General features: G+C 39.3%; 3 protein-coding genes across 3 annotated transcripts; all 3 read left to right on the top strand.

Annotated features, from left to right (window-relative positions):
- Positions 1–565: 565 nt before the first annotated feature.
- smpd5 (sphingomyelin phosphodiesterase 5) lies at positions 566–4764 on the top strand. Its single transcript, XM_035671599.1, has 8 exons — positions 566–741; positions 1812–3037; positions 3178–3253; positions 3355–3495; positions 3614–3703; positions 3793–3856; positions 3978–4137; positions 4346–4764. Exons 2-8 carry the CDS (start codon positions 1916–1918, stop codon positions 4451–4453), a joined length of 1761 nt encoding a protein of 586 aa, XP_035527492.1. The 5' UTR covers positions 566–741; positions 1812–1915; the 3' UTR covers positions 4454–4764.
- A 480-nt stretch (positions 4765–5244) lies between these two features.
- malsu1 (mitochondrial assembly of ribosomal large subunit 1) lies at positions 5245–7025 on the top strand. The gene is made up of 4 exons (XM_035671581.1): positions 5245–5631; positions 6188–6363; positions 6456–6537; positions 6659–7025. Exons 1-4 carry the CDS (start codon positions 5310–5312, stop codon positions 6811–6813), a joined length of 735 nt encoding a protein of 244 aa, XP_035527474.1. The 5' UTR covers positions 5245–5309; the 3' UTR covers positions 6814–7025.
- A 4594-nt stretch (positions 7026–11619) lies between these two features.
- Positions 11620–12472, top strand: LOC118335993 (peptide YY-like). The gene is made up of 3 exons (XM_035672512.1): positions 11620–11796; positions 11891–11980; positions 12368–12472. The coding sequence occupies exons 1-3, from the start codon at positions 11633–11635 to the stop codon at positions 12390–12392; spliced, it is 279 nt and encodes a 92-aa protein (XP_035528405.1). The 5' UTR covers positions 11620–11632; the 3' UTR covers positions 12393–12472.
- The last annotated feature ends 967 nt before the right edge of the window (positions 12473–13439 follow it).

The raw sequence follows: 13439 nt of genomic DNA, 5'->3' as shown, positions 1-13439 counted from the left end.
GCCATGAGTGAGTCATGGACCCAGCCAGATAAAATTAAACTTCACTTCACTTGAGGGACTAGAAGCTATTTTAGAGTCTGATATGGGCCTTCCAGTTCTCTCTCAATACAACATTTTCCTTTCCACTCGGTGAAATAATCCTTATAAGCCTACTCATTTATTTATCCTGCAGTAACCTGATTATGGGCTTTCTTGCTCCACAGTGTACTTGCTTTATCCCTGCTACTGCCTGTAGGTTAATATTTAAAGTCACAGGTTATTATCATAACAGAAACAAGAAAAGAAACTTGTATTTTGCTTGAATGGTACAATAAATTGTCCAATACTAGTAACAAATCAAGCAATCAATGTTAGAAATCATATACAAAATGACAGGCATAGGCTATTTAACTATATTGTTTTTACTGTTTAAAATCTCCACAACTCACTGCACATTTAGTTGAGAATATTAGGAATCAAAAGGTAATCACTTGGTTACAGTTTCTAGCAGCAGATCCCAGCAGCCTTGAAGCAGGTCGCCTCAGGTAAGGTCACGTGTTCGCGCCATTAGGGGGTGGGGCTTAATAATGCCAGCCGCGGAGAGCGGGGTGGGCTTATGTTCAAGGGAAACACTTTACTGGACCGCTTATCCGTTTTCAACACATAAACTGCACATTTCCTTTCGAACACGTAGATAAAATAAACGCATCAAGAGGCTGCTCGCTGTGTGGGTTCATCAGACGGACCGTCCCAGTTGCTAAGGTAAGACCATCCGGGCTGCCACGTTAGCGGTGGGTTGAAGCTAGCTACGCAACAGCACAGGTGACCGCTTTCCTTTGTGATAATGATCACTAACATGTGTAACAAAGCAGGTGTTGCAGGTGTGTGAGGTTTCAGTGACGCCGCGCTGTCACGAACCATACGTAGGTTTGAAAGTCTTTCTGAATCGTTTATGGAGTGAAACTGTTAGCTTAGCATAACTGCACACGGGCGATAAGTGCACCATAGCTGAGCGCCGCCTCACCTACCTGTATGAGTGTCCACTGAGCGGACAGGGACACGGGAAGACTGTATGAAGCCATTGTAGCCGGCTTTGAACGGGGTCTTTGTATGTATAAATAATAGTGGTGTCAGGGGGGTTTGCAGCTACCTGGTTGTATTCTGTGATTGTCAGATTGTCCTGTTTGGTCCAGCTGTGCGCATCAGAGCCCCGAGTCTACAATGGGAGTGAACACATTAGCGTTAAAGGGCAAACCCACACTAAAATAGTGTTTACATTATGGTCTGAGATTTCACAGTAAAACATATAGTATCCAGACTCCTTCATTAGATGTCATTGTATACCATATTATCATATTAGATTACGTTGTGTAACATACCATATTAGATTATGATATATTATATTTGAGATATTATTTTCATATATCAAAACAAGAAATATTTGTGTGAGCTTTTACCTTTGACCCACCCACTTAGTAAATAAGGTAGGTGTTAGGTGTGGTGTTCAGACAGGCTCATATCACCAGTGCTTAGCAACACTCAGATGCAGATGTTGATAGCTGGATTACTGGCTGTTAACATCCTGTTTTTCTCTCTGCCTCATTAAGAGTGATCATAATTCATTGCACAAGCGCGCAGTAAGTCAGCCTGATCTTCCTTCGGCATCTGATTGCTTTTGGTTGCTTCATGTTTCCACAACTGCATGTATGGGCATGTATGGGCATGAATTCTATGTGAGAGTAAGAGCCAGTTATTCCTGAGAACCCACAATGTTAATGGTAATACAGGTTGTTGACAGGCCTTAACAATTGAATTTCTTTCTCTTGTTTCAGTGTCCAGTGGAGTCCATGAAGCAGAGACCTGCACAGGCATGAGGCTAGAACAGGAAGTCCTGATGTTGTTCATCCTGATTGTTGCATAGAGAAGGGGCAGAGGCATGGCCCTGCGGGCGTCTCCATTTCCTAATGGATTTGTTGCCGGCATCCATGCTGTTGGATGGGCATTCATCCTGCCTTGCTTCTGGTTTCTAGATCGCCTGATCGCTGTATGCAAGTCCACCACCCAGGAGAAAACCAAGCGTCTGGAGCAGGAATGCTACCTCCAACCCCTCAAAGTCTTCTTCGGCTCCATTATCTTCTTCATTCTTTTTCTTGCTACTGCCCCCTTGGCCTTCCTGGGCTTTCTGCTCTGGGCACCTCTTCAGGCCTGCCGCAGGCCCTTTTGCTACCATAGAGAGACACCATCCACACCAGAGAAAGAGATACAAAGGGGCTTTGAGCTGGAAGGAAAGGCATCGTTTGGATTTGCCTCAGCCAACCTGTGTCTGTTGCCTGACAGCCTGGCTCGTTTCAATAACCTGGGGCACACCCAGCACAGGGCAGCTGCAATTGGTAAACACATTGTGCATGGTGTGTGTCGTCCCCATATCCGCATCTTTGTTGACTCCCCTAGCAGCTGTGGGACTCTCAGCCCCTCTAACAGCATACTCCCCACAATTAACTCCTCTAATTATGGGGCTACCGATAGACAGGCTCAGCCCACAGTGGGTCACCATTCAGACTCAACTGAGGGACATGTCTCAGTCCCAAAGTACAATAGTCACGTGGTAACTGTGCCCTGTGATGATACAGAGGAGCCCTCTAGTGAGTCAACTCCTCCCATTTTTAATTCCAATCAGAACTCCAACCAGCAGGGCCGAACAAGTCAACGGAGTGCTCCCCGAGCTTTGCTCTCCCAGGGTCTTCGCCAGCAAGACAACGTACCCTGGGAAGTGTCGTCTCTGTTTCCAGCCAATTTGGACATACTGTGTCTAGAAGAGGTGTTTGATAAGAGAGCAGCACAGAAGCTCACCCAAGTACTAAGACCAGTGTTTGGACACATACTGTATGACGTTGGAGTCTATGCCTGCCAGCCACCATGCACATGTTCCTCTTTCAAGTTCTTCAACAGTGGCCTGTTCCTAGCCAGCCGATTCCCTGTGCTCGAGGCCCAGTACCGCTGCTTTCCCAACAGCTGTGGGGAAGATGCACTGGCTGCCAAGGGCCTCCTTTCTGCTAAGGTACCTTGCTTAATATAAAGTTGCCAACAGTTATTGCGGTTGTTCTTTTTTTGTTGCAGAATTCAGATTAATTACTTAGGTTTTTGTCACAGTATGAACACAGTGGAAATATGAGGTGTTAATATGTTGGAAATTCTCAGGTGCTAATCGGTCGGAATCAGAAACAGAAGACAGTGGTTGGCTATTTTAACTGCACACATCTTCATGCACCGGAGGGCAAGTCAAATTTTCTGATTAAATACAAAAATGTCCTTTTAAGAAAAGAAAACAAAGCTAAACTAGTTCTGTGACAGCTGGTCTGTGTTTTCTTTAATCAGGTGATGGGGAAATTCGCTGTGAGCAGTTGAACATGGTAACCAAGTGGATTGGCGATTTTCAAGCTGCAAACAAACACCCCGACGAAGACGTTGTTTTTGACGTGCTCTGTGGAGATTTCAACTTTGACAACTGCTCACCTGGTGGGTCTCTGTTAACTTTCTATTCTTTTATGATATTATATAATACGCAACTTTTTTTAAGGTATCATTAACAAAAAAAGTTCTTTTAGTAAATATACATGTTTTTCTGTGTGTCTAGATGACACCCTGGAACAGAATCACTGTTTGTTTGAGGAATACAGAGATCCTTGCAGGGCAGGGCCTGGAAAAGAGAAGCCCTGGGTCATTGGTGCGTTCAATTTAAAATTATTAGACTACATACATAGACAAGACAAATGATGACAATTCATAAGGTATTTCATTGGTTTCCATCTGAAGGTACTCTGCTGGAGCAGCCCACAATGTATGAAGATAATGTGAACACCCCAGAAAATCTACAAAGGTACACCCTTAATCCTCTGCTCCACAGCATTATTAATGTGATACGACCAGAACTCCTCGCTCACTGTTTATTTACTGAAGCTGATTTGAGGATTTACTCCGTCTTCTCTGTGTCTGTGTAGAACTTTGGAGAGAGAAGAGCTGAGGAAGCAGTACATCTCCCCTCCTATTCCTGCAGAGGGCTGCCCATTGGTGTACCCAGAGACTGGCCAGCCGTGGGTCGGACGTCGGATTGACTACATCCTGTACCGCGAAAACTCCATTTCAAAGCACTGCCGAACAGTACGTGTCCCCATGTGTTTTTACTCTTTACTCAGTCTTCTTCTTCTCCATTGCTTCTGTCTTCTTAAAGTTACTGTGAGATGCCACAAATAATTCTTGAAACATGTGCATGTATCAGAACGACTGACAATCTGTTCTAATAGAAAATGTCTTTAAAATCTTCCATTAACAACCATAAAGCACACACACTCTCTTTGTCTCCATCCAGGAAATAGAAGAGATGACTTTTATAACCCAGCTCGCTGGCCTTACGGACCATATTCCTGTTGGCTTGAGACTGAATGTAATTATGGACCCCGACAGTGCTGGTGAATGACGACTAAAGTGAAGACAGTGTCACCTTCTAATGGGAAGCTGGAACAAAAGAGAACAAAATATACAAAAATGTACATCACTCGAATCTATACAGCCACGACAATGTTTTGTTTACATACTTGAATTTGTGAATTTAATGACAATGTACTGACCAATGAGATTATACCTCAGGAATTCATGGATTTATTGAAATGTTATAATGTTTACAATTTTATACATTAAGGTGTGTACAGGGCAGATGTATTGAACAATATATTTGTAGGATTTCTGATTTTTTTTCCCTACAGAAATAAATGTAAAGAATAAATTTTATACTTTGTCTTCTGTTTTTCATTGCCATCAAACATGAGTTACATAATTTGACTATGCCCATATAATACAGTAACACAACATAATTCATTTGGTGACAATTCAGTCATGATCTCATAAGAGCAAGATTAAGCCATTAAGTCATTTGCTGCTCAGAGGGACAATTTATAGAGGAAGATGAGCATTTCCAGATTATTTGAGTGTATGAAATGTCCTGAGACATTTTATTATTAGCAAATATCAAACATGCATGACTAAATCAGATTTAAATTTATGAGTTTTTTTTTTAACATGTTTTTATCATAGGGCATGCTCAACTGTCCACTGGATTACTATTATAATGTTCAACTGTCCACTGGTATAGTATTATAATGTTCAATAATAATAATGGTCAATACCCTCTGTGGCCTGTAGGCTTACTCTTCTTGTATTTCAGGCCCAGAAACCAACGAAGAAGTCGTGCAAACCAATCAAATGTCAAGGACGGGACTCACTTCCTGTTTTTAGCCCTTGGTGGACTCGTGGATAGCAGTTCATGTGATATTGTGATGTTACAAGTTAAAATAATGAATATCCTCAATCCCTGGAAGAAACTGGTGTCACCGGCATTCAAAAGTGGCCTTTTACTGGAGCAAACAGGTGTTTTTAGAGGCGTCTGTTCGCTCCCCAAAGCTTGTTGTCTCAGTCCGTGTTTACCTCGACGTTTTACAGCAAATGTTTCCTCATGTCAGCGTTGGCGTCATGTATACACCAGCCACTTAGACACAAAAAGATCTTATTCAGAGATGAGTAATGAAAGCAGTAATTCAAAGAGCAGCACTGACGTGTTTCAAGAGGAGTCTCATGAGATGGACAGTGACAGCAGTCAAAGTAAGTAAGCTCCTAGTAGTCCATTAATACATTGACTGATCAGGAGAGAGATTACTAATTCATTCAATCATTTAAGTAATTTCCAAGTAAAAATGGCATTTAATCTTCTTACATGTGAGGATTTTCTGCTTTTCTTTGCCATATATGATAGTAAACTAACACTTAATTTAGAAAGCTTGCCAGTCACAATTTCCAAAAAAGGTGACCTCTATAAATAGCTCGTTTTGTCCAACCAACAATCCAAAACACAACATTTACTATCATATAAGAAAAGCATGGATGGATTAGGAACTGTGACTGGCTTTGTCAAGGTGTTTTGCAGGCTGAACAATTAACCATGAAGATAATTGGCTTTAACTAATGGAGAATGAAAACCAGTCAGTTGCAGCCTTAGTTACTCTAATGGATGAGGTCCCTCAGTCACCCAGCATCGCTTTAACTATTGTATGTGACAGCTTTTCTCAGTTTCACCACACAATTAGAAAAACATACTGCTGCGCCAGATTTATTGCTTGAATATTGCCAGACAAAATGTTTCACTCTTGTTTTTCTCCAGGGTCTTCTCTGAAGTTCTCTCTTGATGTGCTGGTGTCTCTACTGCGTCAGGAAAACGCAGTGGACATATGTGTGATTAAAGTACCGGAGCAGATCAAATACGCAGAGTACTTCATTGTCGTCAGCGGTGTATCACCAAGACACCTCCGCGCAATGGCACTTTATGCCATCAAAGTGGTAACTAGCATTGATTTTCTCATTGTTAAATGTTAATATGTGCGAGCTGTGTTCTGTTTTTAAAACTTACACCAAGGATGATTTTCCTCCAGTACAAGTTTCTGAAGGAAACGGGGGAGCCAAATGTCAAAATAGAAGGAAAGGATGCAGAAGACTGGATGTGTATTGACTTTGGTATGTGAAACTTAGAGATCCAATCGTCTTATGTCCAATTTAGACAGCTGTTTGTGTAAATTGATGTTTGTCAGTAGAGTTCTCAGTGGTGTTCACTGGCCTGCTCTTTTCTTTGACTCAGGGAATATGGTTGTCCACTTCATGCTACCAGAGACCAGAGATGTGTATGAACTGGAGAAACTCTGGACGCTCCGCAACTTTGATGATCAGCTGAAGAGCATCCCTCCTGAGACGCTACCAGAGGACTACATATATGATGTTGAAGTCACAAAGTGACAACACAAGACAAGTTGTGCACAGAATTTACTACATTTACTACTCTGTAACTTTGATTGCATCCTCTTTCCCCTGTGAGTAGAAAGGTGTTTTTTGTCATTTGAATTACCTTTGGTATTTGTACAATACCGGTATGAATTATTTTTGGGTCTGCTAAAGAAAATATGTGTTTTAACATATTCTGATGGTTAAAATAAATTATTTTAATAACATTCTAGATATCTTGGAATTATTTGGTAAATACTTCCTTGTATTCTAACAGACTTATTACTCCATTTTGACTACGTTTACTGCAAAGTAAATATTTGGCCTGATAAGATGAATTGTAGTTGTATAAAGGAATTTAAGTGTATTAATTATCAAAAGCTGCTGTAGCTCCAGATTGGTGAGTCAGCCTCTTTAACATTTAAAGCTAAATGAGTATTTAAATCCTTAGTAAAAATCTTAAAAATGACCTTTTAATGTAACATTTACCTAAAAATGTAGTGGAGATAAAAGAATAAAGTCTCATGAAAAGGAAATATTCAAGAAAGTAAAAGAACTTCAAAGTTGTTTTGGAGCACATTACTAAAAGTGCAGTTTCTCAACTTCCACCTATGGTTCCCATTCCTTGAGCAGTTTGTTGTCTGCAGAGAGCTTTTAGGAACATTTTCCCTATTTTCACATGTTTTGGGAGTGTACCCCAGAGGCCGAATTTTGGAAGATGGTTGCCTTTAACCTCTCTAAATTGTTTAACCTTAGATTGCCCTGTTCACCTGCTACACTCATTTTGATTTGTCAAGGCTGGGTTTGACACTGGACAAGAGAAGAGCGTTGTTGGCTGGACTTACGGCTGCAAAACAACTAGTTGCCACACGTTGACAACCTCCACATTCACTCTCTTTTCAAACATGGGTTTTAACATATTTGGATATTGTTTATTTGGAGTTGTCGACAGCTAGAGTCCACGGAGCAAAAGAGTCAGCAATAGAGGCTTGGCATTCACTCTTAACTATCCTCCGTGGGTTTCAGGTGTAATATCTGACTGAGATATAGAGTTCTGGATCCAGGGGGTGGGTGGGTTATATTTGGGGTTTTATTTATTTATTTTAATTTTTATTATTTTATTTTAGTTGGTAATCATATGTATCTCTATATATGCATATGTATAGGTATGTATGTGACTATATATTTAATGCGTTATTTTTGAAACGTGCATATATCTATTTTTCCTTAAAATAAAAAGTTGATCACAAAAAGGAACATTTTCCCAAAGAAATGATTATGTGGGGTCACCAAAACAAGCTATTCCAGTTGATGCTTTTAAACCAAATCGAACAAGCCAATTGCTCCCTCCAGGAAAAGACAAGTGTTTGGCCAAAGTATTAGTCCTGACTTGCATTCACTCAGCTCTTACGAGTTCTAAAAGATTGCTCAGTGAATTGGTAAGACACAGGTAGGTAGGTCGGTCAGCAGCACTTGTGCAACTCAAAGAGCCTCTCCTGTGTTTGACAGATAACCAGCATTTACCATTCCACATTATACCATGCTATGCTATTCTAAAATGTACTGTATGATTTGATTATATCAGGAAACTGGTGTGTCAACATTTCAAGTTTCTGAATACCTGCATTTTTGATAGGGAACCAGAGACTGAAGGTAGAACCAAACACAGATACTACATGAGTGCATGCACACACATATATACACACTATACCCTAATACCTTCCTAGCAAGTGACCATTCTGCTTCATTGACTTGTTGTAAGTCATGCTGGATCCGATCATTAGCTAAATGTAAAAATGTAATGAAGTGGGGGATGTCTACATGGAGCCTGACTGGATTTGATATTTGAATGTTTTTGTGTATTTGTACATACACAAGAATGACTCAACAGCTACACGTAACAGCTTTACACTGATCAAAAGCCCACTAAATGCAACTATGTAGACGTGAAATTATTAATCATGTTTGTAGTTTATTTTAAGACAGGCTCTGTTTTAAACAGTTTGCATGCTATATAGAGACGAAGGTGGCACGTGTGAGATTGTACAAAATCAATTAATGCAATCTTTTGCCTGTCTTAAACCAAATACTTTTTTGCAGATTAGCTAAATGACTAGAGGGAAATTCAAAACAAGTGAAAGAAAAAGATTAGTTTTGTATCTGACTCCAAAGTTGCTACTGTGGCGAATGTTCTCATTAGTTGCACAGACATTTTTACCCACTGCTGTGTAGCCATTAATGGCAATGGTGTTAATATACTCTATGATGGAGGAGACTGTGAAGAACAGGAAGATTAGTTAACTTTTGGAAACAGCAGTAGCAGATTCATCTTCATTTATTGCTGCATAAGGTAACACTTGACACTAAACTGTTCATTCCATTGCACTTCTTTCCAAACAGAATTTAAAGCTTATCATGCTTTATTTACAGTATAATGCCATCATGGTAACCCGGTGTTGCACAGATAAAAGAGCACATTAATCTGTAGTTATTCATCGTTCCCTGGTATGTGATTGGCTGGAAATAAATCATTTATCTGTACAAACCCCAACCAAGACTTGCCCATCTACAATCTACTCAGTTAGCGTTCTAATATGTACTTGCAGCATTAAAACAAGCAGAGGAAGCGAGAACTTGGGTTCTGTGATATCGTGTCCTGCAGGTGGGTTGGCACTTAGCTGCAGTCTTTGGTGCTCTCTCAGTGGAGGGTGTTGATGATGAGTATTAGCTACCAGAGAGCACATCAACTTGTATCAGACATGACACTTAAAGGACTCTGTGCTTTATCCACCTGGCTCTCATTTGTCAGCAAGGTACCGTGCAGGCTGATGTGACTATAGTATTTAAATCAGGCATTTATTACTGACCATTCTCTAGATACCACATCCATTATTTCTGAAATAAAGCAAGTGGTGAATGGTTCTTTATGACTCTAGAAATCTATGACCAGTATAAGTATGACTGCATTTTTCAAAAATTGTTATTGAAGGCATAGAAACTGTAATATTACTTTACTTTCTAGAAATGTTACGCTGACGGATCGCTATTGGGACTGATACTTTGATTTGTGCCATCTATCCAAATCATTGTATTAAAATGTAAACACATTTTGCTGAAAGAAAGAGGTAATTCTGGCGTAACATCTATAAATTTGGTGTGTAATCTGGACATTTTTAGTGCGTGTGTACTTTTCCTGCAAAAACTGTGCTGTCGTTCTGGAATTGAGTTCTCATATGATTGTCATAGGAAACAACAGCACCAATCTACTGTCAAATTTCAGTAGAGTGCTCTTCAAAGAAAATAGTTGCCATTAAAGTCATCTTACCATTTAGGGGCTGAAAGCTTTTTGTGACCTCAACTGGAATTGAAAATGTATGGGTTTGAGCGATTTACTGCCCTTTCTTGGAGGATTTGGTGTAATTTGAAAATATGCTTGCTGGTTTGGCCAAAATGGTTTAGTTAAGACAACTGTAAATCAATCGGTAGGGTTCAAAACAGAGTTGTAGTGCCACTGTTTTGTACACAAGAATAGAGAATGCAAAAATCAATGGACTTGCATTCACAACATTTATTAGTAAATTTGAAACTTTGGGAAAATGTTTTCCTTCTGGCTAACAAATAACCCTTTCAACCCTTAGGAACATTTCATTGAAACAGAAAAAGACACTTCTATCATTGTTTGACAACAAGGACTATAGTCATTACTTTTAATTGTGACAGTTGGATTATACATTTCAGATTATTTATACATAATTACAGTAATGATTGGTTTTGTTTCTCGGTAGCGGACCCCCCTCTGCATTTCTCTATAAACGATAAATGATCGAGACATCATCTTTTCAAACACCTGGGGAATCTTAATGTATTCAAACTTAATGTGAAAACAGCAGACCATCATCAGACATTGGAAGTTACACATCATCACTTTTATTGAGACGCGTCACGCTGGTTGTGACTCTTATCTGGACTCTTTAAATTAATAAAGGTTTGTCTCCGCTTGTGCCAGTACTTAAATACAATTATTTTTTAACAAAAGGGACATTTACTGTTATCAAGTATATTCTTTTCTACCCTTCGTACATTTAAGGCCTTCCTAGAAACAAGAATGATTAAAGATGAATTAACTACATTGCAAATTGATATGAATCAATTATGTGCGCCTCTGTGATTTTATGTAAAATTAAGCTCGTTTTCAGCAAAGGGGTTGATCATGCTGTAAAACACAAATTTGGGCTAATGTAATTCAAGAATAATAAAATCCTAATAGCCCACGTGTTGACTATCTGCAGTAAATTTCCAATTCAGTAACTGTAAACTTATAAAAAAAACAACATAGAACATGCACACCATCAAGTCAAATAATTTACACTTTAATTATTCAAATGCTGTTACACCTTACATGTTTTAAGAAATTAGTATCTCAATTTGTTTCACAAGACATTCAGGGATGACTAAACTAATGAGGCAGTGGATATTTCTCAAGAGCACCCTAAAAGTGATCATCAAAATCACCCTCCCTCCCCATCTGACACACACGCTATAAAACACAGGCAATGTTGAGAATCTGACAGAGGTGCCTTCAACAGCGAGTAAACCGACTACAGCAGAGTTTTCAAGAGTTACTTTATAATGTAAGGAAATCTTTTGTTTCTCACCTTTTAATTTAAAGGCAAACTTTGTGATTGAAAGTCAGTAACTATTGTTTGATCTGGCAGGTTTTATGGTGGTGTATCAATCCGATATTGAGCTTCAATTTCTTCTGGGTTAATCGTTTGTTATTATGCATTTTGAGTATTAATGTTCCCTGTGATCCAGGATTCACTCCAGCGCTGTGATGTCGATGAGTATTCTGGCTCTCTGCCTGCTGGCTTGTATGCATTCTGGCATAAATGCATATCCAGCCAAGCCTGCCAGTCCCCGCGATGGTGCACCACCTGAGGAACTCGCCAAATATTATTCTGCACTACGACACTACATCAATCTCATTACGAGACAGAGGTTGGTTTTTGAATTTATATTAAGTAAATCAGAAAATGTTGAATGTACATGGAAAGAAGTTTTGATATGTTGCTTGACTCTTTTTGATGCACAGGTATGGAAAAAGAGACACCCCCGATACTGTATTTTCAGATGTGTTGATGAGGGAGAGCACAGAGAGTATTCCAGGATCAAACTATGTCAGGTAAAATATGTAAAAAATACAGAGCATGGTTGCTTTTTGTATATTTTGTAATGCTTGTTTTAAAAAACACTAATTTATGTTGTCTATATAATGTATGTCATTGCATGATAAAACATGTATAATGAAAAATGCAAACTTCCATACAGTCTAGTGCAATTCAACACAACAGCAATGCAATATATGTGTTCCTGTGAAGCTCATAGTATTATCAAACAAGTGTTGATTTTCAAGGATGTAATTTGTGGTGGTATTGTATTAGATTGATTCTTATCATACATCATATATATATAATACACTGTCTTCCTCTTGTATGGACAGGGAAATATAACATTTGATTTGAATGTTTTTCAGAAAGTTAACACACTTTTTGACTTCCTCGTGTTGTAGGTATGATGGGCTGCCACTGTGGTGATGCTGCTGGAGCCGTCATGTCCAGGCTGACTTTACCACAAAGCTGCTGCCCTGTCCGTTACTGACATGAAATAAACTTGTGCTGCATGGAATAAATATTGTGAAATGCAAACACTTTGGTCTGTAATGTCTCCAGCGCTACTAAAACATATTTTTAACAAGTATGCTCATCACCTTACTCGCTTGGTTTGGCAAGTACTGAGTAATGCTATCGAACCTGTCTAATATCTACAGTATAGGTAGGTCTTGTGTATCATTCACTGATGGATTAACAGTGCTCTCTACTGGTGGACCAGCATCTAAAAATGTTTTAGAAGTTTCATGCGTGGCAAATAAATATCTTATAAATCATGTTTGCTGCTAATGTTGTATTTGGGGGAGAGTAAAATAGAAATTAGCTGTAAACTGAGCGCATCAAAGTGCATTTATTTCACTTGTTATATCAAGCCTGCTGAGATGTACCTGCACTCTGCCTGAAAACAGATTAACAGTTTAATCCTATCAAGTGACCTGGATATATCAAAAGCGAATCACGTAACACCGACAATTGGTTAACTCTGTATTGACAACAGGTCCAAGCTACTGGCTCACTATAACTATAATGAAACCTGGCCTCTCTGTAAAATAGTTTCAAGGAAGCTAAATCACCAGATTTGGTGAATGGGATATTGCTTGGTGCTTCATGCAGACCTGCAAAGGGGCGGTGCAAATCAGATTAATTGCAGCCAGATATGGGTATAGTATATTACAGCTCCAATAATTGTAGCAGCATGTACAGTACACCGTCCTCCTGGGGTAAGTGTATCCGCAGTGTTGAATTCCTACATATGTTGTTTGCCATTCAATAATAGCTATGATGGTGCATGATATTTTACCAGAGCAAGAAGAAACATCTGTTATACTGGTACACTGATAGATTCAGCAAAGCTCTCTAATGTGTCATCAGTGTATAAACCTCAGAACATAAGGTTCAAAGTCCTGGTAGCTTCACAAACTAAGCAAGGTCAAAGGGCGAATGTATGTTTGAATGTATGGTGACCGAAAGGTT

This window comes from Morone saxatilis, unplaced genomic scaffold, assembly GCF_004916995.1.
Source record: "Morone saxatilis isolate NCDOM2014 unplaced genomic scaffold, NCSU_SB_2.0 Contig24, whole genome shotgun sequence".
In the NCBI taxonomy this organism is placed as follows: Eukaryota; Metazoa; Chordata; class Actinopteri; family Moronidae; genus Morone; species Morone saxatilis.
Note: the sequence above shows the minus strand (reverse complement) of the source record. Positions and strands in the feature narration are given on the sequence as shown.